Raw genomic sequence first — 25,550 nt, forward strand, 5'->3', positions numbered from 1 at the left:
AATAGTGTTTTCATATACTATAGGGTTTGCAAGGTAATTAGATGAGTTAATAGAAAATGAACTCTAAGCTTTGGCATTGGGCTTACTTGCCCTACTGAAATATCGATTTCATGTAGTTCAATGTGTACAAATGAAAAGTTTCACTTAATTTTTCTGACATACAGTAAATTCTGAAATGCTAGCTGCTTTATCAGGTACCAGGAATTGTGCTAAACACTTTCTTGGTATTCATTCTGACATTGGTCTTTAAAAGGCACCCTGTGACACTATCTCAAGATTATCAGCTAAAACACTGAATCGCAGACCTTATGATCATCTTGCTCAATTTATAGCTAGAGGAATGAGAATCTAACATAAGCGATTTTATGTCGAAAGAGTTCTCTTAGTTACTCTGAAATGGGGGCAATGGTAAATGGGGTTTGTCCTAGTTAGGGTTACTATTGCTGTACTGAAGCAACATAACCCAAACCAAGTTGGGGAGGAAAGGTTTGTTTAGCTGACATATCACAGTCCACTGAGGGAAGCCGAGACAGGAACTCAAACCTGACTGGAGGCCGGAGCTAATGCAGAGGCCGTGGAGGAAACTGGTGCTTACTGGATTACTCTTTGTGGCTTGCTCAATATGTTTTCTTATAGAACCCAGGAGCACCAGCCCAGTGGTGCCAGCCACAGTGTGATAGGTCCTCCCACATCAATCCCAATGAAAATGCTCCACAGGCTGGCCTACAGCCGGATCCTACTGAGGCATCTTCTCATCAACGACTCTAGTGTGTGTCAAGTTGACATAACACTAACCAGCACAGAAGTACTGTGTGAATTCTTTCAGACCCTTTCAGATGGAAGCTCCTTTTCTAGAGTGCCGTTTCTCAAAGTGTGGGACCCATCCCAGCAGTATCAGGGTGACTGGGAATTTATTAGGCATACAGATGCTTGGGCTCCACCCCAGACCTACTGAATCAGAAACTTCAGGGTGGGGTCCAGCAAAGTGACTTAATAAGCCCTCTCTGTGACTGAAAATACATTTTTTAAAGTGTGAAACAATTCTCTAGGGACACTGATTCATGTTTCATTAGCAATCATCAGATTCAGTGATTATAATAGTAAGTGACTAAACATTTCAAACTCACCATCCAATCCAGATCCATGGGTCACAGGGAAGGAAGGCCCTCTGGGGTCCATGGTCAAGTCTCCGTCTCCTAGAATAATAGGCAATAAAAATGTCAGTACTGTGTGTCACTCACACTGTCATCTTTATTTCCATGGGTTGTGTTTTCAGAAAGACATCGTCTGCTAACAACGAAGAAGTCACTGCTCACATTTAAGACACTGATGAGTGGCCTAGAGCCTTAATCAAAATGAAGGAGACTGAGGCATCACAGGCCATCCTGGAAGGCCAATTACTTTAGGGTGTGGGTAGAAATCCAAGAGCATAGCTAAGGACTATTCTGGGGAAAATAGTATGATGCTCCCACAGGGCTGGGTTTTGAATGGGACACTTCTTAGTTTGGATAAGGGTTTTAATACTGGAATATGATCACTTAAATGGGTGGACTCTGGCTCAGACAACGCAGCATGAAAGAGGTTTCTCTGAGTCTGAAACAAAAGAATCTTAGGGATGAATGAGGCAAAGACTCAAAAGAAAAAATAAACTATCCAGAGAGGAGAAAGGTCAAACTTAAGTGAAAACAAACAAACAAACAAAAAATCCAGTGAAATAATGTGAATGACATAGAGCTGGGGAATCTCAATTGGTGTTTTTTTTTTTTTTTTTACAAAAGTTACACCTGCATTTTCAACAATTACTGTTATGATCCCATCTTCTCAAATATCCATCACCAGAAAACTTTAGGTGGAGACAAGCTCAAGAGGGGCTAAATTTAAATCCAAGGATCAGATCTTAGATTCACCATAAGGGAAACACACACAGAGAAGAAGGGCTCCTAAAGTTGGTAGAGATCATTACAAAGGTCCCTAGAAAGAGAACACAGTGAGCTGCTCATCACCATTCCCTGGTCAGGAGAGGGCTGCTTGTAACTGCTCCTAACTTTATGAGAGAGGCTGCTGTTTTCCTCGGATAATGGTTATAATAACAGACAATAGCACTTGCCGGAATGCCACACTGAGAGTCCCACCACCAAAATCACCATTTCCAAAGCCGTCACCATCACCAGGCCCATCACCACCACTACCACTGCATGATTCAGTGCTTTGCATTAAGTTTACAGATTGAGAAATATGTATGGACAGAAATATACTTTGGGAATCTTCTGGAAGAGAACAAGGAATGAGAGTCAGGCCATTTACTCATCATTAAATTCACAGAGAACGGAAGGAAACCCAGACACCACCTTTCTCACATTGATCAGATGGGATCAGTACATACTGACTTGGTAGAAAGCATTTTATTTGCTAGCAATTAGACTCTGCAAGCCACCTAAGGAACTACAGCTAAGATTGCCATTTCAAATTGAAATCCATTAAGTTGCATGATGGATGGGGTCATTTGGCATGGGAACATTGGTGGCACTCCTAGATTTGATTGCTTCTGTAGGAATTAACAATAGCACTTGGAGGTTTGAATGAAGAAAGAAGGTTATTAATATGGACACTAAGCAAAAGCCTGCAGATTGCAAGGGGGCTTGGGCTTGCTGATACTGCTGAAGGGCATTTTTAAAGCTCCTTTTTCCTGAAGCCCTGGAGTGGAAAACCACAGGAAATATGCCATGCATATGACATCCTGGGTTTTCTTCCCCTCTGTCAATCAGAACTTCACCACGGCTGTCCATTCCACACATGTGATTCTCATGAGACCATTTTCTTGTCTTTTGGGAGAATAGAGGAGGTAGGGTCTTTCTACAATTTGTGTGTGTGTGTGTGTGTGTGTGTGTGTGTTGTGTGTGTGTATTTAAGGTTATTAATCACAAATTGGTTAGTGATTGAGTGGTAAGAGGTACCTGGACTATTGGCACTAGTGGGAGTAGTAGTTTCTTAGCCACAGAAAGTGCTTTGTACTATCCCTTTGTACAGTGTTAGTTTCTTAATACCAACAAAGAAATAAAGAAGAGATGTAAAGAGGATTGCCTATTTGAAAGAAAGATCTCATTCTTGATCCATATCAGACTTAGTTGAACAAGTCATATGTTTACAATTAGAATAAAAGTGAGGACCCCAGTTTATTAACAGTAAATCATGAACTTTGAAGCACACCATAAGTAGAAAAGATTTACACACCAACCCATCACCAAAAATGAAATGAACCAGTCCATCACCAATTAAAGATAATTTCAGAGCAAAGATACTAGTATATGAAAATCATTTGAATGTTTGATTAAGCTTTACCAAATAGGCAGAATATGTTAGCTGAATTAAATGAAATTGCTGAGATTAAACTATTTTGATCCACAAAAATATCAGTTTCACATGGTTCAAGTTAATATATCTCAGAATGAAGAAAAGACAAAGCAAGAAAACCTACCAGGAGAGCCAAGTCACAAAAAATAAATGGAGATTACACCAGGAAATGGAAGCATTATTTTATCTCAAGTAAGTCCAAGTTTGCTGGCACTAGAATTGATGACCAATGATGAAAACTATTTCCATGGGAAAAAAAATCTAATCACAACCTGCACATAAAATATCCCCTACGATAGGAAAAACATATGTTGCTTCTCCAGAGGAGCAGACCAGATGACAAATGGCCAAATTACCTGGTAAGGAGCCGTCAACATTAAAGTTGGAGTCTGCAGCAACAGTCACTTCAGTTTCTCCAAAGACCCCAGTCTTAGCAGGGGTCACCGGGGTGAGAGTCCCATTTTCCATTGTGTCTGGGTAGTGAGAAGTGTAGCCTTCCAGAGAAGTAGTTGCGTCTTTGGGAAGGCTTGAACCTCTTCTTCCGTCTTCACCACCACTCCTAGCTGCGTGGAGGTGGAGTCAATGACAAGCCCACACCTGTATGGTCACCACCCACCATGCGCTTGTCTTCGGAAGGGAAAGTTGCAGAGAAAACTTTCTCCTTGTTCTCCAAGACCAAATGCAAATGGGACTGAACAAAAGCAATGTTGTACAAAAGACACCAGCCGATAGCACTCAACAGAAGAGATTGGGGTGACTACTACCCAGAAGAGGCATTTGTTACAAGATTTGTCTGAGTCATCAAGGGGAGGTTAATCCCATTGTGACCATGAACTCAACTCAGGTACTACAGGATTTTGAGCTTTTTTTTTTTTCTCAGTTGGATCCACCTCTGAGGAAGGGGAAGAAACAAATCATTGGATGGAAAGATGAAACCATTCTGTCTGCAACTGGAATAACAAGATCCAAAAGACCTGAGTTTACTGACTTAATTTCTTTCCTGTGCCATAAGGGTATTACTTCTTAGTCACCAAAACCATGGAATTGTAGTCCAGAAGACAAAATAGAAATAATATTAAGGTAATGGATATTAGGGAAATCTTATAGATACAATAATCATTTTCAAAACCAGGTTACTAATCTAATAGCTTTAAAATTCAGCAGAAAAGCTTGTACATAATGTACAATGGCTTGTGAAAGGTCTATAAAGCAGAAGAATCAGAGACCACCACCAGACACACCTTTTAATGAAAATTAACATATAAAAACAAGCAATGGATGCACCACCACCAAAGATACCACAAAGTCCCATAACTTATTGATTTCCACTAAATAGCCAAAGCCAGTTGATTTGACTCTTACTGCTAGATGGCAGGATAGAAGTTGTTGGGTGCTCTTTGTCTTCTTCCAGTTCTTCATGTGATGTAGAGAAGTTCTGAGAATAACTCTGTGCTGTTTCAATGAGGGATGGAGCTAGTGTTATTTAGGAACCATGATACAAGTCCTTTGTTACCCACTTACAAGAATGATCTAGCTATAGGGTAGCAGATGGACAGATACAATGGGAAGATGACATTTGTGCCCTTCATCATCTGCTGATGGATAGAAATATACAGAAAAATTATACTTTGTCCCTCGTTAGCTTCTTTGCCTCTCAGTGAAGTTCCAAAGTGAAGCCCGAGCCAAAGCTTTGCTCTCCCTGGACCACCCTGACCCAACCGCACCAAGGATCCCAGAATAATGAAAATCGCAGAGACGTGGAAAGTGGTGCTATCATTTCAGTTTTCCTTCGACCATCAAGATTGCCAAGTTGTGGACAAAGAAGTTATAAGGAAAACAGTGCTATGTAGTGAGTGTGTCTGTGAACACAAAAGAAGCAGCTCAGCTCTAGAGCAACTTCATAAGGAAATACATGACTCCCTTGTAGAGAGCATTGCGTTTCAGCTACTACTTTATTAGTAGGGCTGTGATCTCGCCTGTTACAGGTTTTCTCTTCACTGCACCAAAGAAATGCCTGCCTCAGCAAACACAGGGCCCTCAGTGACATGTATCAATTTGAGACTGAATTACTGCCCATATCTGAAGTCACTTCGACTGTTTTGAGTTCTTTTCTTTTGTATTCTTGAGGTACTGAGTGAACTCTAAGGCACAGGTGCAAAGGCTCCATAAAATACAGCCATCAACCATGTCCGTCAACAAATAAATATAACCAGGAGAGAGATATTCGCCAAATCCCAAACCCAACATCAGAACAAAGGCTAACAGTAACACAAAATGGAAATACAAGTCCTGTGTTGGCAAGGGTCATTTATAGGCGTATTTATGTCTCCTTTGATGCCTAACACTGTGCTGTTTACATTGATGGCAGTCAACACATGCCTGCTGGCCTTTTTTCCTATGCCTAAAGGGCTCCTATAAGGGACTTTGCCCATTATGTGTAGCAAGCAGTGAAATGAGGCCTTCTTAATTTGGGGATTTCTTTAATATTCTGCCAAGAATTTATGAATTTGGGTTCATAAATTTGGGTTGATCCTTGGGCTATCCTTATACACATGGTGAAAATTAAGGATACTAAAATTTTCATATTTCTTCCTGGCAGATATTTAATGATAAAAGAAATGTGTTAGCAAATGGCTCTTTTGATTCCAGGGACTCCACCACCTTGGTCAATTACTAACAACATACCTCACTCCTCCTCTCAAAGCTAAATGTGATTTCTCTATTCACTCTGATGATCTGTCCCTTATATTACACAATCATGAAAGAAGTCTTTCTCCTTCCTTGACTGGAGGAAGAGTGAGAATCAAAAAGAGTCTATTAAAACATAGAGTAACCACTCTACTAGTGATGGTCTTTGGTGTCACTCACATGAAGAGTTAGAAAGAAAAATGGAGATGAATTAAACCTCCATAACCTTCTATTAATAAAAAGTCATAGACTCTGGAGGGAACCCTGAATAAAGATAAAGTCAGGTTTAAAGAACCCCCATAAGAAAGACAGATGATAAAAACAGATTCACTCCCTGGCTGAGCTGAGCCACCTAGCAAAGATGGCCCATTCTGCCACCAAATGTGACATCTTGACCAATGTGAGCAGATGTGAAGTAGGAAGACAGGTCAACAAAGGGGCTATGTGTCATTATCCTTACAAGTCGTCACTGAAAGTGGTCCTGTGCTGTTCAAGTCTTCCACCGAATGGGTATTTGGAGCTGCAGTAGGCTGAAGGGTTGGACTATGACTGGAATCCATATCTGAAGGAATTAAATCAGTGTTACTGCCTTATTCCCTATGCCATTGCCCGAGGGCCATTGGCCTTATAGCCAAGACATTTTTACATTCAGCCTGGAAAGAGGAAAGAAACAGGTTCACATGTCAAGAACTGGGATAAATGACTGTTTCTTCAAGAATGTCACAGGACATAAATGGTTTTCATTCTAGGGCAGAGCTAGATGAAAGCTATCACACATTTGATTGTTTTGTTTAGTCTGAAAGGAAGTTACATGGGTACACGATGAGGCTCGGGGACACAGGGACAGAAATGTACCCCATGTGTGACATGTTTCATTCCAAGACAGACCAGCACAGTCAGATATATGAAGACAAATGAAACACACAAGAGTCATGTTGTCGCCTCCTGCTCACCAGGCCAAACAAAACAAAACAATACCAACAAAAAGTTTTTAAACAGCCATTGGATCCCATTATTCAGTTATTTCTGTTCTTTTGTTTTTGCTTCACAAACTAAACACAGAAAACAAAAACATATACACATTACTCAATATAACTACATTGAGGAACAGAAAGTACCCATAGACAAACAAGAATCTTTCTCCCCATAAATACAAGAAGGAAACATCTCAGGAATTCTGATTATAGTGTTGAGTGGTGAAAATTTTCCCTGAAGTAATTAAAAAGGCTGCTCTTTCTGATGGTTATCACAGATCTATTGTGGGCTGGAATAACAAGTTCAGAGGGAAATAGAGGCCAAACAGTCCATAAGCACCATCAATACTGCTAACTCTACAATTTTCTCAATCCGCCCACACCACTGCCTCTGGGGAGATCTAATCGGTTCCCAAAGGCTCCAGTGGGAAGCACTGGGATGTGGGGCACCCACTCTGGGACTCCAGCCTTCACATGCTAAAAGCAAAGACAGACAAGATCTCTGTTAGAGAAAAACGTGTGGCTGATTCTAGCATCAGGATTTCAAAGAAGAAAGGCCAGTTATCCGTGTTCAAAATTTCAAATGGATACCCTACCAGAAAAAGGCCTTGTCTGCTGAAGACTGGCAGTCACTCTTGTTCATGTTTCCTTTTATATGTAAAATTCTTTGAGAACTATCATGTCACTGTATGGCTGAAGCTGTCTTGTATGTGTGAGGAAGCACAGTAAAGAAACTGTCGACATGACCCCTCCATGATATAGTTCAGGTTTGTATTGTAGATATGAGAGAGGACAGCCAGAGGCATCTGGAAAAGTCCAGAGCAGAGAAAGAAAACTATAAACCAAGCATGGTTGGCAGACTGGACATGGCCAGGGCTAGGAAAGAGGGAGAATGGAAGAGAATAGTGGAGATAGCAAGATAGCAAGAGATAAAGAATAGAACGCAGTGAGAGAATTAAGGAGTAGAGAGTATAAAGGGGGTGAGTAGCTTGGGGAGGGAAGAGCCAGGAGACTGGCATGGGGGGTTTGGAAATGTTGTAACAAGTACTTGTGAATCATGATTGAGGGATCTTGGAGGCCAACGTGGGCTTTGATATATAGACACAGGTATATTTCAATGGAGAGTCCTAGGTCCTTTCTGCCAGAGGTAAGGGAAATGACTCCTTTTGGCAAATGGGAACTGGTTTCACAAGTTCCTGAGGAATGCTGGCCTTTATCTAACCACCAGAAATCCTCCTGTAGTCCAGCTTGAAAACTCCTTTCTGGATATTTGGACTGCCTATGAGACCTAACAGCTTTTTCCTAATGTATTTACCTATGGAATATAACCTTCCTCTCTTCTTCGGGTTGGACACTTAACAATTCTGGAATTCTATTACTGGGTTTATTTATTTATTAGCATGAGTCTCTTCAGCCCCACCCCCAGGAGCTAAGCACATAAAACTGTGTGCTGGGTCTTGCCTGTGGCACTTCAGTAACTCAACAAAACGGTCCCAGCCTAGCCACTTCCTCTCTTTCAGGACACGTTTATCCACTCACAGTGATATTCCCATTCCTTGGCTTTTCTTTCTTTATGGATCTGTTCACATGAGTCTCCTTTTCAAAAAATCCTCCATCTCACTTCATTTTTCTGACTAGCCAGGTTTTTGCATTTTTTTTTTTTTGAAAAATCACATTCAGTCCTTTGTTCTCGAATGGTTGTTGAGAGATGTGGGGTTATTTATAATAAATAACTCTAGATTTCTTTAGTGTTCATTATAGAAAATATGAATTTTTTATCCATTACTGACTCTGCTGTCAGATCTATTGTGCTGTTAAATATTTTCCTTTGTCTGCTGACTTGTAAGTTTCTTTCAAGCATGAATATGAATTATACATCCTTGTGTCTCCATGATGTCTTACACATCTAGTGCATATCTCACATAACATACATGCTGTTAGTGGGGTATCTGTTCACTAATATTAAGATAAGATAGGGTTTCTTTAAAAAGGAAACTACAGAAGTTTTTGGATTTACTTTGGAGATAAATGTGTAGTGATCCAACATGGAGATATATTCACTGAGCTATTAGAATGTATTTCAGTCAGATATGTGTAGAGCATATGGCTGGCAATTTATATCCAGAAAATACATCTAAATGAAAATTCTCTGAAAAAAAAAAGCTCTGTATTGGTTTTTGGAATGTTACATTTTTTTGTCATAAGGATATTTTGTTTAAAAAAAAGAGTCATTCTACTTATGCGTGTAGTAGAGCCACACAATCTTCTACTTGTTGAGTCCTGAGAACACAGAGGCTAGCAGTTCTTCAGGTTTCCCTCAAGCAGCTTGCTGCTATTCCAGCAAAGGAAAATTGCTTTCAAGTATAGAAACTAGTCAAATAATTCACAACCTTCCTTTCTTGCAAAACCACAACTACTATCTTCTGCTTTCTCCTTTTCAATGGCTTGTGTGTAAAGAAGAATGAGAGGCAATAGGAAAATAGAAGTTTTGTCTCATGTACAAGTTGTCTATTCATTAAGTTCACAGCCATTCAAGGAGGGCCAAAAGTGGTCTAAATCCTAAATCCTTCAATATCACATTATCTCTAAATGAGGCAAAAATAAATAACTTTAAAGTTTTCTGAGTCATTATGCTGTTTATTTACATTAACTACTCACCATTTTTTTTTCCACCACTTAGATTTGTCTACGAAAACCAAAATTTATCTTTAAATCTATAATGGAGACAGTCACTGAATCCATTATTTATTGTTTCTTTTGAAATCTTTGTACTTAAAAAGAAAAGGAATCTTAAGAATATCCCATCCTTAGCTGGACATGATAGTACATGCAATCCCAGCACTCAGGAAACTGAAGCAGGAGGATCATCAAGAACTGATGACCAGCTTGGGCTCTGTAGTAAAACCAACTTAAAATAAGAAACAATCCATCTCTCCCTTAGGATAAGTAACTTCCACTCTTATTAGCCTAAGACTGACTATTCTTTAATCTTCCTGCCAAATTCTTCACTGTCTAACTAGAACTTTGTATGTAGAGGGATGTGCCTATCCACTCTTTACCAACTTGTATCAGCAAATTAATTTTTGAAGGCACACAGGATGCTTAGGAAAGTAGACTGAACTAAAATCAATGGTACATTTCAAAGGGAAAAAGCATTTAGTCGAGTCTAAGAAGCATAACATATTAAAAGGTCTCAGGTGTTGTTTACCCTTCCTTTCTGTTTGGTGGTCTTGTTCCATTGGATGGGAGACCGGGTCGAAGAACTCAGTCCAGGAGACGTCCTCTTGACTCTGTGTTGTCATTCTTTGACTTGGATGGTTGCTGTGGGCTGAGGCTGGTGTGACCATGCAGTTCAAACAATTGTCAAGATGTTAATTGACATTTGGGCAGGGATATATGGACTGATTTTTTAAAAAAAGATTTTATTCTCTAGAGAAGATAATGAAAATAACTTTCTAATACTGAGGACAAAGGGGCTGAATCAGTTTAGAGTGTTTTCCCGGGTTTGATTTTATTTGTGCTCATTTTCTTGGTCACCAGCACGCAGGTTGGAGGAAGCATAGCATTAACAAGTACTGTAAAGGATAGAGGATGAGTTATAGGCACCAAGGGAAGATGAAGTCATTCTCAACGCATGCTGCCACAGTCCCCTAAAGGAAGAGGCGTAAGAGCTCAAGTCCATGATGTCACTCTGAGACAAGCACATCCCACAGTGAAATGCATAATGAGCTGCTGGGGACATACAGAGGACATCAGGCTTCCCAAGTGATGATCATGAGAGTGCTACTTCTCCCAAAAGCACAGATGGAGTCCATTAGAGGCATTGCCTTTTCTCAGTGAGAAACGGCATGTGGGCACGTGGTTTACGCCTTTGTTTCATCGTTCTGTGCCACTGGAGAGGCATAGGAAGAAAGATTACAATAGCATCCCCTAGAAAGAAGCACACCAAGGAACTAGTCACCACACCTACTGCTCGGCTAGTGATTCATTTACAAGTTGCCATGCACTGCAAAGAGGTTGCGTATCAGATTGCAGATGGAAACATGGAGATAATTTTCACTTGTACCAAGTGGTCATGTGGAATTCACACTCTTTGCAGGGCAGGGTGAATCACAATGCTTCATCACTCAGACAAAAGCATCATGCACAGGAGCTTGCAGACCCATGCTATCATCTGGCATCCTTCAGAGATGCTAAGACTCAAGTCTATTTCCCACAACCCTACAGTTCCAGAATGGAGAAGATGGCTTATTTGTTAATGTGATCAAACAGTTGTACATTTGAGGAGATATTCAAAACAGGTAAGAACAAAAGGTCAGAGGACATCACCCAGGAATCTTTCTTATTCTTATAATGCTTGGATCCACCCCCAACACTAGATTTCTAATAGAATTCTTTCTTATAATACTAGTATTTCACATAAACATAAGGGGAAAAAAGACTCATATTATACAGTAAATGATTTTCAGAAAGCAGAAAGGGGGTTTTAATTAGCAAGCGTCTCTGGCATTGTCTCACTACGTGATGCCGCAAACTAGATACAAAAACCATACACTTCCAGACTAGCTCTGTTTCTTCTTCTATCTGTGCCTGGCCATGTAGCTTGTTAGGAGAATTTACAGTCTGGATCTTTGTTTACTTCAATATGATGTGTTAAGAAGCTGAACACCTTGGACAATTCCTTCAGTGTCTTTTTTTGTGCTGTGTTTTCAATGCCCGGCATTGAACTCAGAAGGTCATTTCCACCCACACTGGGAAACCCTCCATTACCAGTTGCCCCTGAGGTCACATGGGAGTCTTCAGATGGTGTGGTGGGGTATGTCCCCTGCCATCCATTCTCAAACCACTGCTCCTGCTGGGTAGCTGCTTCTTCAGGGGTACTACTAGGAGCTGCCCAAGCTGTGAGGAGAATGCTGATGGTGAGCCATATTGTTCAGTTTCATAATAAACCCTCTGATATGTCTTTCTACATTAAGAGCAGTGATGGACAGGTAGGTAGATACATACATACATACATACGTACACATATAGGTACATAGATACATGATGATAGATACATGCTATATACATACATATACACATAGATAAACACATAGATACATGTGTGACAGATAGATAGATAGACAGACAGAAAGATAGATACAGAGACAGACAACAAAAGTTAGGGGATACGCAACTGACAGGCAGATTCTGGAAATAAAACTTTTAATTTTCCAATCCTTTAATTTTCCAGATAGGAAAACAAGTTTCATTTGCTAAAAATCCTGTGTCCAGAGTAGCACAAAGTCAGGACTAGACCCTAGCCTGTGGGTTATGATTCTAAGTATTATTCTTGCTTTAATATTGTCTATGGCCTCACATATTCTGCCAGAAAGCGCTTCTGTTGGAAGAATAATCTCTGTGTTCTGATCATTTTGCAGTGGGAAATGTCTTATCTAGTAACTCACACCACTATTATAGTAGAAGACCTTTGCAAAGAGGCTGCATAATCTGTGACCTCACTCAGCAGAAACATTCTGGCATGGAAGCCATTGGGATGCCTGAGATGTTACTACACTGACCTGTCATGTGGTTGTCTAGGGTCATTTTAAAAGGCTAAAATCTCTTCTTAACAAAGCTAATTCAGTGGAAGAAAAGACTATTCTAGCCAGTTGAGGAATTATATAAATAATAACAGTATCAGACAGGCTTAACCTTTCAAGCGCTGTTTTAAAAAGGCAGCAAGATGACTGGGATAAAATCCCATCAGGCTGCTTCCTGGAAAAGTCAGAAAGCCACTGACATTTTCATCTGCAACAGCTCATAGTGAATTTCTGATTCATCAGGATAATTAGAGACTATAAATTACCAAACCAAAATAACTTTCCTGACTTACAAAATTCACTGTATCTCATTATCTTAGAAAATGACGTGTGAGATTTTGAAATAGTAAATAACTTTTTAAAATGAAACTCATGCTAATTTTGCCTTTGCATTTTCCAAATCATTCCTGGGATTGACTATCCAAAGGGAGGGAGGCCCAAATCGTATGTTATTTTCCCTTAGTTAAGTCACTATCTCCCAACAAATAACAAAGGTAGAACAATCTTGAATGTAATTATTTTAAAAAGTCAACATTAAAACTGGACTGCCATGCTACCCAAAGTTTAAAGAATAAAGGAGTACACATGTGTGCTCACAAACATGCATATATGTCTATATTCACTTTATCAATTATTATGTAGGTATAATGATCCTTCAAGTGCCCAACCATGCCCTGGTGTTTCAGTATGTCAGGAGTGGCTTAGGAGAAGAGAAAACTTCCACTGCAAACCATAAGGGCTGACTCTTTTCTAGAAGTTGTAAAGTCCCCTTGATGAAATCCAGAGGTTACCAACGTGGATTTTGCAAGCATTGAGTGTAACTTCTCTTTGTTAACTGTATCTGGATTTTCAAATATCACCTAGTAATGATGCCCCACATCCATCATATTTTGACATTACATGCATTTATTCCGAGCTTCTTAAGTAGCATCCTGTTTAAGTGCAAACTGTTTTCAGTAATTGATAAGATAGCTGTTCGAACCCAGAAGGGAAACTCTGTTTCCTCTCTGTTCTTTTTTTTTTCAACAGTCTGTTTCTTCGTTAACTCAACCCCTAATCTTTATGCATATATCAAATCAACTAAGGTAAAGAATAGAATGCAACATTTGTCAGACACGCAGTACAATGCCCAGAACTTATTAACCCATGTCTCAAATTTTTCCTTGACTGTCTGAACATATCCATTAAACCAGGAATTCCTCAGCTCTTTGTTTCCTAAGTAGTTGTTTTTACATTTCCCCTTTAAGAGGATTTGAAAATTGTGGTTGAGCCATAATTTTTAAAATGATACAAGATGTTATCTCAAGGATCAGGTAGGCATCTCTCTGAGATACAGATGAAAGATGAATACATTTCACTTTTTCTTTTTCTTTGTTTTCTTGTCCTAGATTCATAATCCAGTGGTTTTTAGAAAATCTTAGGTATTTGTCTATAAGTAGGAATAACAATAAGAACATCAGGGCCTTTCCCACGTTGCTCTGAGTGTTTTTTGTTTTGTTTTGTTTTGTTTTGTTTTTTAAACAAAAGGATAGCTTAGAATTTGAAAAGAAACCATATGAGGCCTGACTTTCCATCAAGGACACAGTGGTACCATTCTACCTCAGAGTAAGGAAGAGAGTGTGAGAATAAAGAAACTGGGTGCATCACAGATCTTCATCAAAGATGATTTCAAAGATCTGCCCACTTGTGAAGCGAGCACACGCCTACCACACATTTCTGAAAACACACACCAACTGCCAAAACAGAACCATTAGGAATCATTCACACAAACCAGCATCTCATATTTATTTTGTAAGCATTTTTGTCTCTCAGAAAATTTGACAACTTGTCATCTTTCTTCCTTACTTCTAAAAAATTGTGTGCAGATATGATTTCTTTCAAGGTCTGTAGATAAATTACTTTGCAGAGAGAAAAGTTGTGGTCAACAGCTAAACAACACCTCTGCTAACTTGGGTACCAGTACTTCAGAGCATCATCCTTCTTACTTGTACTTGTAGCATGTGGGGTCTCCTCTTCATCTTGATACTCATGGTGATTGAAAGGAGGCTGCGGTTCCTGAGTCGAGTTTTCTCCATGATCAACGGTGCTTTTTCTGTCTATATCTGTTATGATGACCGTTAAGTACACTGTGACTTTTAACCAAATAGTCTTTAATAATCCTTTACTTCCACTAAAGTACATGTTATCTACTGGTCCCATGCCTAAGTACTACCTCTAAGTACTTACTCTCAATAAATCTGAGTGATTTCAGTGATCTATCCTCAGAGAAAATGAACAGGTACAAATTTTTTGATATTACTTATTATTCAACAATAACCACTTTGTCAGAGACAGTTTCATAAACCATTCACAGATATTAATTTTTATAGCAAAGTGACATAAAATACCTTGTGACCAGGTAGTGTGGTTGATAAATGACTCCCATGTGGAGTTGAGTACCCTCATGAAAGTTCGCTAAGGATTTGTGATGAGACATTAATTAAATATCCCACTGCATCCGGGTGTTTGACCTTCACAGCATCATAGGCTTTGAGGGAAAGTATCATTAACAAAATGTGCATAACGCATTACCAGTCATCCTGGCGGTTGTCTGAGGTAGTACTTCTGAGTGTGAATGGCTTGGCTTCCACTGGCTCCAGTCCTGGTTCTGTTTTGTGTGGTCAGAAACCCGTGGAGTGGATGAAACTGTGACAATGATGAGTGAGGCAATTAGAAAAACGTTATTTCTGGAGCCTTGACTGCTTGCTCTGTACGTGCCACTCTTCTGTGGTCTACACGCCCGCTCATCTATACAGGGCTGCATAGATGGTTGAGTGGAAATGGAGAGAAGGGAGAGACCTTCAGCTTCATCCGCCATGTTGTTTTGTATCTCAATGTCCTTCACATTCTCTCAGAGAATACCTTTGGTTTAGAACATGAGATCTTCTGCATAAAATAGTTAAGGAGGTTGTAGCAGCAGGAAGAACAGCTTTGAAAATGCTAGCCCTCCACCAAGAAGAGTTTTGCCCATCCATGTGAACTGTAGGAACCCTCTGCACCTGGAAGTCTAAGCCATTCGTTGATATCACTGGCAGGTGTCCTAGCTGTAGATCCTCAAGCTGAAGAGATTGATAGATGAGTTATAACACAGGAGTCAATATTTTGATAGTGATTTTGCTGGGGCAAAGAAATAACCACAAGAACCAAAGATTTCATGTAGATGGTCTTTGGAAAGAATCTCTGCCTTATGGAGCCATTTGGCTTAACTGCTTTTTCTCCAAATATATACCCCAAACCCATGAGATTCTCATTAAATACAGAACATGTTGTAAGCAAGCCACCACAGCCACTGAAAGAGGACCAAGATGCATACGTTCTTAGAAAAGAGTAAGAAGTAACCAACCACCGTCAGCATAGCACACTGGAAAACAAAGACATGTCAGTTCACCAATGCCCCAATATCATGCAAAATAGGAAGCTCAAGACAGAAGGGGCAAAAGGATTCATTTTGACAACAACCAGAAACTATATCTTTTGTGAAAAGGCTATTTGCAAGTTCATCTTTCTTCAAATTTTACTTTGACACCCAGATAACACAAAACCATTTTACATGTTAAGAAAATATTTTTGAGTCATTAACCACATTTCTAATAAGCAGGAAAAAGTAGTAGTTAGCCCAAGCCTCCAGGAGAAAGAGAATCCTGTTGAATTAAAGGGCATAAGTGCTAGGAAGAAAAGTGAACTGAAACTGAATACACACTATAAAGATGAGGGGGAGGAAAATGGCATGACAACTTTATCCCCTGGAGTGTGACCATATTAACACATTTGCCAGTGGGTCTTTGAGATTGTTGTCTAAGGAAGCTACATCCCGAATCCAAAAGACAGTGTCATAGTAATGCTCAATGTGTGGGGATCTTTGGGTGCTTTTCTAAAATTCCTAAGCTCTGCAGAGTCTCCAGTCCAAGAAATACACCACTGAAGTCTGTATAGAGAAAATCTGGTTTGTCTCTAGTATTTGCTGTATTGGTATCTCACACTCAGATGTCTTCAGTCCACAAGCTACTTTTAGATTCTGCCCTCACTAGGTGCTATTCACTTGGAAATGAAATCCTCCAATTGTAATTGGATGGATAATGCTCTTGTTGTCTAAGAGAGCTGATATAGCACTCCCAAATCCCTTCTCCAAATGTTGATTGAATCAGGTTTATGATTCTCATCTCTGTCCAGCAAAATCTTAGCTTATGACAAATTTAGGGAAATCAGGCATCGGGCAGAACAGAATATTTTTCTCTACATTCTCCCTCTCCATGTCCTTAGGAGGTTTTATAGAGCTCACAAATAGGCACGTGATTACATAGTGACATCACTATCTGCTTTTTATTAATTAACACTGTCTTTTTAAAAGCTTAGCTGGCATTTATTCTTCCTTCTACTGTCATTCTGTCGTATTGGTGTCCAGCAAGTTGGCTGAAACTTTTTGAATTTTTTCCTTTGATTGTAACCATTTTTGTATTGATTAAGAAAGTTCTTGAGCTCTGGCTCCTATGTTTTAAGCCATTCTACGGCCTCCCAGACTTTCAATTCAGGCTCATGTGCAACTTTTAATTCCCATACTCCAAGTGACATTAGCATCTGTCCCAGAAGTCCATGAGCCTCCTGTAGGCAAAAGTTCTGGCCTTTTCATCTTTGTGTTCCCACTATCTGGCACAGCAGGGACACAGTGAGTATCTGTTGTGGTGTTTTAATATGCCATTTCCTAGCCACACTAGAGATTAGAGATATTCTATAAGAGCAAACATTGAAAAACAGAACAGGAAGAACACGCAGTGTCTGAAAACTTCATGATGCTATTTTTCTCAACAATGTGTTTTGGTTTGCATTCACAAAATATTATTTCCTCCTCCAAAATCTCATCAGAACAGAATTAAGGTAAAATAATAGGTTCACTAATTTTTCATATCATCTGTTTCCCAAGAAAGATACTATATATCACTTAGGTCCCTCGGCAACCCTGGCATAAATGGTCTACTGTAATTGATTATTCTTACTGGTACTGGAGATAAAATCTTCATCATCATCAATGCCTGATCCAGAAAAACTGGGGTATTTTTCTGTTTCATCTTCATTTTCCTCATTTGGCTCCCAGCCTGTTGGGTTGGTATTTGACTCCGTACCTGTTGTGGTGACTTGCATTAGTAGTTGAGCTGGCTACCGAGCAACCCATTTCACCAAGGAGGAAAGTCAGGCATGGGAGGTATTATGGAGTTCCCAAGATTTTAAGAAGAAAGTGAAAGAGTAGGTTTGTATATCTGTAAATCCTCATCTCTGAAGCTAATAAGTGGACCTTAAAACAAATGGCTATGATCTTTATGAGTCAACATTCTTTAAAGAGGCTAAGAATAACTATAGGTAGAGCTTACCTAAGAAGTCAAAGAAAAACACAACAAAACAGGGGCCTATGCAAAATTCCCATTGCTTTCAGATGTCTTTCTTATTATAGCTTTAGAATATTCTATTAAAGCTAGGGTGTCAGGACAAGAATAGGAAGGCTTCATGTATCCCTATTTGCTCTGTCAAGACGCTTTCAGTAAAACCCCTATGTCAAGTTCCAAAATTCCATAGTTACAATCATATTTTTAAAATTCAATTGTTTTCTTTTATCCTTACTTCTTATCAGGGTTCATTGGTTATATGAAGTGAGGGGTTTCATTTTGACATTTCTAAAAGGGTACACGCAGTTTTTCAGTCTTTATCTTTCGTTGGATCCTGTGTCTCCAATGCGAATAGAAAGACCACTGTTCATCCTCAATAAAATTTCCCATAGAGGAAAAAAAATGTCAACTAACAGAAATGTTCTTGCCATTTATTAATCAACCAAAAAGGGGTTCAAAGAGGCCAATGACTGTGGCCTGCAGTCCAGATTTTGAGAATTTCTCACTTTCAATTTTTGGATGCTGCTTTAAAAAAGAAAATGGAAACCTTGGACCTCTTCTCAGCAGTTACTGCAAAGATGTCTCTTTACTAAAAAGGATTCTTCTAACTTTTGGAAGTGATTCAAGCTACCTTACGTGATCACCATATGGTTTTCTTATTATTGGTGTTCAACTCAAGACTAAACCAATGATAAAAAACCCTCTATATTTGGGTACCCATGCCTATGTTATTTTACATTCTCATAAAAAAGTTTTTGACTTTGGTAATTTGAGATAATAAATAAATAAATAAATAAATAAATAAATAAATAAATAAAAGATCCCAGACAATCTTTTAGGGTTGAGATGTTTTGTTATCACCAAAAACTTGCCCCACTTCCCAATTTCCTAATTAACTTTATCCTAGGCTGTATTGATGATTCCAATAAAGTATAGAGAAGAAAAACCATGTATTAGTGATATTAAAACAACATAAAGATACCAGAGTTCATGAACCTTCCTAAATTGACACGTACATTTATTAAGACAGAATGGCATTTAGACTTTAACCACACCCCATAGGTTAATGAGAATTATTAAAGGCTGTCAAGCAGGCATATGATACATATCTGTATCTCATTACCAGGCATCTTCGTTGTTGTATGAAGATGACTCTTGGACTCTGATGGTTGAAAAAACCATGAAAACCAGTTCTGGGCTTCTTGCCTCTTAGGCGGTGTTTCAGGGGTGGTCATCAAGGCTGTTGTAACCATGATTGAATTGATTGTTGAAATGTTAATTATCAGTTCCTAAGAAATAGCATGGTAAATGTTTTCACTCTCTCCCTACCCAGAGACTCAACTTCTCTTGACATTGGTAGTAGAAAGAAAAGGTGGGGGGAAGAGAGAGAAGAAGTTCTGTTTCTTTCAGGAGCCCAGACAGAAGTCCATAGAATGTCAGAGGTGGAGGACCTTAAATATCAAGTGGTTCATGTTTCCATCTTAATATGAAAAACCTGTGCCAGATATTTGTCTGAAATCCAGTTGGCAACAGAGAAGTCTCAAAAATTGCATGAGAATTATCTAGAGTTTCAGTCTATAAAATAGAACAAGAATGTTCTTTTAAAAACTAGAATTAAAATATCAGGTGATATTTTAAATAACTTAATATTGAACTAAACAATTTAAGATCCTCTCCAAATCTGAGCATTTGTGATTTAGTGGCCAGCTCTTAGGAACCCAAGTCCTTTGATATTCTTCACAATTGAAGGTGGCCAACCAATATCATTCCCAGGAGTTTAGGGGATGATATTCTCCCTGAAGTCACAGGCACGTAACCCCATGAATCCCAAAAGCAAGCGAGAATGGGACAAGTAGAGGGACACAGAAGAAGATGTCTTCCCACCATTTTCCAAGGAGGATGCACGTACCCTAGAGAGTTTGCCCATAACCATTTTCATGTCAACACTGTACTTTGCAAGAAAGAGTAGTTCATCTTGAGTTCCATTTTTAGAAAATAGTATAATGTACCAAGAAAAACAGGGAGAAAAGAAGGGACCCAATGACTCCACCAATATCAAAGCAACAGTCTTGATTTGAACACTCCCAAAGGATGTCAATTACGTCATTGCGATACACATAGGAATATAAAATAACAGGAAACCAAAAGACAAGGATAAGTTTAAGCAGAGAAAGCTGGAGCCATCAATAAGTTTCCAAATACAACAATGAATGAAATTTCTTTTGCCAGCTATCAAGAAAGCTGAGAAACAATCCAAGAAGAAACACAGCCACAGAACCCTTCCATTCACACTCTTTGTCCTATGAAGATGCATCATACATGTCAGCATAAAAAACAGCAAGCATTTTTCTTATTCTGCCATCTCTTCCCTACACCCACCCACCTCACCATACTAATCCCTGTAATGTGCTAAGCACAGCAGGAACATCAGCAGAGTTTCCTTACATGATTGTTTGTGGAAAGAAAGATATAGTTCACCAGTTAAGACACTTATAAGGTGAGCAACTGAATAAGGCCATTTTTCCATTTTTATGACACCCTGTCTGCAGAGAGAATGCATATTTAGAAATATGGCCATATTATCTGCCCATATAAGTTAATAAAAGAAGAGATCCCTATTTCCTCCCATTATTATAGACTGATTCCCTTTCTCAACTCCCCAGGTAAAACTACCAAGTCAAAATACCTGAGAGTTAATGACCAAGTGTCTCCAGAGTTTACTTGTGACTCTTACATGATGTTATAAAGCAACAGGTCATTGTCATTTCTTAGAACTTTTTCATAAAAGGTTTTCAGTGTCAAAAGAATAAAAAAAGAGTCTATGCTTCTTATTCATGGATCAGTACTTCTCTCTTTTATTGATATGATTATTTGGTCAGTAGATGTCTTTCTGGAGGTCACCTCATGAATGACTCTCCTAGTTGTAGGAAAAATAATCTGATTCTATATTTCATGTTGCCAAATGAAAATAGGGCATTTAGGAGACACTAGATCCACAGGTCTCTGTGGCCACTGAATGATATCAGAACGTGATGCCAGCAAGGATGCTGTGTGGATATGATAATGAACACCCATCCTTAATACCTCATTGAAGACAGGTGGCAAGCAAAAGACACGGTAGTTTACCTGTAGTTGCTGTCGTGGTGGGCTCCTGAGTCTGAGTCGTGGATTGTGAATTACCAAACCAAAACCATATCCAATTATTTTGTTTCTGAGATGCTGTGTGGCTGTTTGAGTGCACAGTTGAGGCAACTAGATTAATTATGAAAATATCATTTAGTGAGATTCCCCTGTACTCTATGAAACCTGTACTCTCTGTCCTGTATAGAATATCTCTATTTACTATAGAATGAGGATTTTAAAAAGGGAAGTTAAGGTCTACTTTTATCTTTCCAGCCTCCTAACATTTCACAAAATCTTAGGACAACATTTTGAAAAAGGCAGATTTGGGCATCAATTCAGTGCTTCTCGGTCTTCTATTCAAATTCCGTCAAATCACAACCAGAGAAAACTCAAGCAGCAAAGTAATGGTGATGGGGAAAGAGTTGTTCTACTGATGGCCTTGTTCAACCATGATCTGGAGGTCTTCAGTGCAGCCCAGCTTACAGTGACTTCCGTTCACGTATCTTCAGAGGGTCTTTGAGGATGCCTGCATCTTTTCTGTCTGTTCAGCACTGTACCCAGGTAGCCTGTGACAACTGCCATTTCTAAGCTCCACCCACACTCATCAAACACAAGTTAAACTTCACAGTTGGGCAAGAATTCTGTAAAAGGTGTGTATTTAAAATGCTGTCACTAGACGAAAGTTTCTTCAGTATCTATCTATGTATCACTTTCCCACACAGAATTGACAGAAGCAAAGAACTGTTGAACTCTATTCAAGTTAGAGAAAGGATAAAAAGAACAATTGTTAATTTAAAAAAAAAAGTCTTTCATCTGACTTTCAAGTCGGACTGGTTTTTAGAATGCTCCTCCATAGAAACAAAATGGCAGATGCCATTGGGATGAATGTCTAAATCAGTCGGGGCTTTTAAAAAAATGTTTTAAATCAAACACCTCTCTGAAAGTCTGTGGTCTTCTCATACTGCAGGTGGTTCCTTCATACCATGGAGAACCTACTGGATCCCATGTGAACTGCAGTTTAGAACCAGGACATCACAGATGCCAAAGATCACATTAGTGAGAGCAGAGATAGAAGTTACCCACAATGCCCCCAGTAAGGCACCCACAAGAGTCTACAGACTTCCCACTATCAAAAAATGGCACTAAAGATGCTTAGTTTCCGGCCGTCACCATGAAGTACCCTGGAGAAAAGCAGCTAACCCAGAAATGGCCATGCAGAAGACAAAGGATCATTATTTCCATCTTCCTAAATAGAGTTGTGTGAGAGGAGGCAATGAAAGAAGTCTCAGCCCAGCTATCAGTTTCCAATTTCCCCACCCAACTAAGGTCATGCGAGACAGAAAACAAATTACTCATTTGACACCCAGAAGACAGGAAGTAGAGCTGTCCAAGGCAGGAGCCTATTTCTAAATTAGCTCAGGCTCCTTGATTCCAGAGAATTCCAGATGACCAATAAGAAAGGGCCAATGACACACCTCCAGGCAGACTCTTCCAAAAATAACATTTATAATTAACAGCCAGTGGGAAAACCCAAGGCTACAGAGCCTGTTGTTCTTGCTAGCTTTCCCTGTGGCCACCCACTGAGCACCCTTGAGGAAGGAATGAGCTGGTTAAGCCAAACACAGCTTCTTCCTTGTCTGCAGCCAGCCTGGCTCTTGACCTCTGCCCTGCTACATGCTAATCTGCATCCACTCCCTCTCACTATGTCTCAACCCTCCGCCCAGCAGTGATAAGTAAGCCCTTGGGAAGCTCCTCTTTGGACTCAGAAAGGAGGATTCTACTCAAAAGGCTTATCAGTGCCAATTCTGGCAAGCCACATGCTACATCCAAGTAAACTTACCCTGGTGGGCAAATTAGCCTCTCTTCCTTGCCCATTAAAAGGAACTGTGCTACATGCTCTGTAAAAATGAAAGCAAAATTCCTTTTCTCTCAAATCCTGAGCTATGTTTTTGCTAAGCTTCACACACTTCTTTCCTTTGATTTCTGAGCTAGGATGTAGCCACGAAGGTGGATCCACCTCTGACCCCCATAAACTAGAGCAGTGTCTGGAGCAGAGAAGACACACAATGTGGAGTGAATGGATGAAAACCTCACTCACCCTGGCTTCTCTTTTGACAGAGGACAAATGACCTGGGAGGGTGTGGGATGCTTGAAAGGATATGCCTTCTGTGAACAGATGGAGTCTGTGTACTCGTGCATGTGTGGAGGCCAGAGGTTGACATAAAGATGTTTGCCTCAATTACTTTCTACCTTGGTTTTTAGATAGGATCTCTCTCTGAACCTGGAGCTCATTGATTTGGCTAGACTAGCTGGCCAGCAAGTTGGGGGCTTCTCCTGTCTCTGTCCCCCTAGTATGATGATTGCAAGTGCATGCTGTCATGCTCACATTTTTATGTGGATGCTGAGGATAAAAAACCCCAGGTCCTCAAGCTTGCAAAGCAAAGTACTTTACCCACTGAGCTATCTCTAAGCCCGCAGAATTTGATGGGGAATTTTTTTGGACAGACTTCAAAGAATTTTCTGGGAATGACTAGAATCCCGCACCTGTTCATATCACCCTTTCCCTCACTCAGCAACCTGATAACAGAATTGAAAACACTGCTGAGTGAGTTCAGCTTACATCAGAGCGCTGTGGAGGCTTCCTGGCTTCTGAGTGACTTCTGAGTGACTGAGTCAAAAGGGCCTTGTCTTGAATATTCACAAGTCAGTACATTCCTGCCCAACCGTGAAGAAGCCAGAGTGAGTTGCAGCCAGGAACTGAGAAAATCCACTCCATACTAGGATACCCAGTGAAGACGTAGTTACCCTTTTTGGTTTGAATAATCCTCCACAGAGGAGCCCAGCCAACTGAAACCCCGTTCTGAAACAAGCAGCAGAGGAAGTACAGAGAGGGGAATGGAGGCGATAAGGAGCTCTGAGCACCTTTCTAACAGAGCCCGGCTGCACAAACCCAAAGCCATCCAATGCAGCACACGTACAGCCTTCCTCTGCTCTCACCCGCACACACCCAAAGAGCACTGGGATCTTCCCTAACAGATGGCAATCTAGAACTCTGCACCCCACAAAGGTGCCCAGAAACCCCCTCCCACCACCGGGCGCTTGACCACGCTCCAGTGACTGTATGGGCAACAAATAGTGGGTTTGGTATATTTTTTTTCTTTTTTTTCTTCTTATTTGGGGGGAGGTTATTAAGGTGGAGGGTTGGACCTGGGAGGACTGGGAAGTGCGTGCGATTGGGGTGCATGATGTGAAATTCCCCAAAAAAATCAATAAAAGTATGGTGATTGGGGTGCATGATGTGAAATTCCCCCAAAAAATCAATAAAAGTATGGTGATTGGGGTGCATGATGTGAAATTCCCAAAAAAATCAATAAAAGTATTTTTGAAAAAAAGAAAACCCTTCACATTTTGTTTCCTTAGACCAAAAACAAAGGAATGGTTTAGAAAATTCTGGCTAAGGAATATGACTGGATATCATGCAATCAGAACTGTGAGGGGAAAAAAAATCAGGTTAAAACATAGGATTTTAAGACAAGGTTGTGAAAGGAAGCTGTGGAACGGAGTGCACAGTCTGCATTCCTAACTTTAGGAGAACCGTCTTAGGCATAGTGAAAGACAACAAGAGTGAGACAAGCAGCACCGAAGGTTCTTTCTGGAAGAAGTCTGAGGCATTGCTCAGTCATCAGGAAGAAGAGAAAAGAAGCACCTCCCCGAGGTGCTACCCCTTAGCCCAAGAGAGGAGCTGCAGAACTGAATCTGGAGGAAACGTGAGGAAGAGTAGACGCACACCGATGACCAGGAGCCCGACTCCCCAAATGAGATCACCCAGATCTAGATGTCTAGGGAGGACCGGAAACAAACACTGCTTAGGAGGGTCATTGGTGTTTAGTCTAAGAACCGCTATAGGAAAAACACGGCGATTCCCTTCTCCTTACTGGTGGCCAGGGTGCTCCTGATGGAGAAGGGATCATCCTGGTCTCCATCTCCAGTTGGGGATTCAGTGGGAAGGTAGGTGTGGAAAACATAGCCTCCTGGGGTGCTCTTCTCACTGGAGAACCCACTGCTGACATCATCATCCGTAGAATTTGCAGCATCGATGTCTTCTTGGTGTTTTCTATACTCGCCCTTCTTGCTGTAGCGGGTGCCGTCACGGTTGACAATAGCTGAAGGAAACAGAGAGGCACCTTCAGCACTTCGCGGCTGACATATCTTGAGTATGGGAAAGACTGGATTGTCGTATAGCATGACTTTGAAGCTATTGTCTTTTGCTTAAAAACATCTGTCTGTCTAGTGCTGAGATAGAGTGGGTGAGATGCTCTGAAAAAACAGGGAAGGGAAAGTTGAGGTACTAAGGAGTCCCCACATTTGAATCTGAGCTTTGGATAGCTCTAGACAAGGTAACCCTGGGAGCGTCAGTT

General features: G+C 40.2%; 1 protein-coding gene across 6 annotated transcripts in view; it reads right to left on the bottom strand.

The window, feature by feature from the left end:
• The window catches only part of Cd44 (CD44 molecule (Indian blood group)), an 85,684-nt gene that overhangs the window by 14,390 nt on the left and 45,744 nt on the right, over window positions 1-25,550 (bottom strand). Inside the window, exons 5-16 of one of the 6 annotated variants that reach the window (XM_037205044.1) lie at window positions 25,068-25,295; window positions 21,136-21,261; window positions 19,133-19,249; window positions 17,626-17,751; window positions 15,167-15,280; window positions 14,581-14,697; window positions 11,784-11,912; window positions 10,222-10,347; window positions 6,500-6,601; window positions 4,714-4,803; window positions 3,708-3,914; window positions 1,128-1,196 (exon numbers count right to left, since the gene is read on the bottom strand). In XM_037205044.1, coding sequence (XP_037060939.1) covers window positions 1,128-1,196; window positions 3,708-3,914; window positions 4,714-4,803; window positions 6,500-6,601; window positions 10,222-10,347; window positions 11,784-11,912; window positions 14,581-14,697; window positions 15,167-15,280; window positions 17,626-17,751; window positions 19,133-19,249; window positions 21,136-21,261; window positions 25,068-25,295 — 1,551 coding nt within the window. The remainder of the gene's footprint in view (window positions 1-1,127; window positions 1,197-3,707; window positions 3,915-4,713; window positions 4,804-6,499; window positions 6,602-10,221; window positions 10,348-11,783; window positions 11,913-14,580; window positions 14,698-15,166; window positions 15,281-17,625; window positions 17,752-19,132; window positions 19,250-21,135; window positions 21,262-25,067; window positions 25,296-25,550) is intronic. The other 5 variants (XM_037205045.1, XM_037205046.1, XM_037205047.1 and 2 more) reach the window with 5 other exon arrangements.

This window comes from Peromyscus leucopus, chromosome 4 (assembly GCF_004664715.2).
Source record: "Peromyscus leucopus breed LL Stock chromosome 4, UCI_PerLeu_2.1, whole genome shotgun sequence".
NCBI classification, from domain to species: Eukaryota; Metazoa; Chordata; class Mammalia; order Rodentia; family Cricetidae; genus Peromyscus; species Peromyscus leucopus.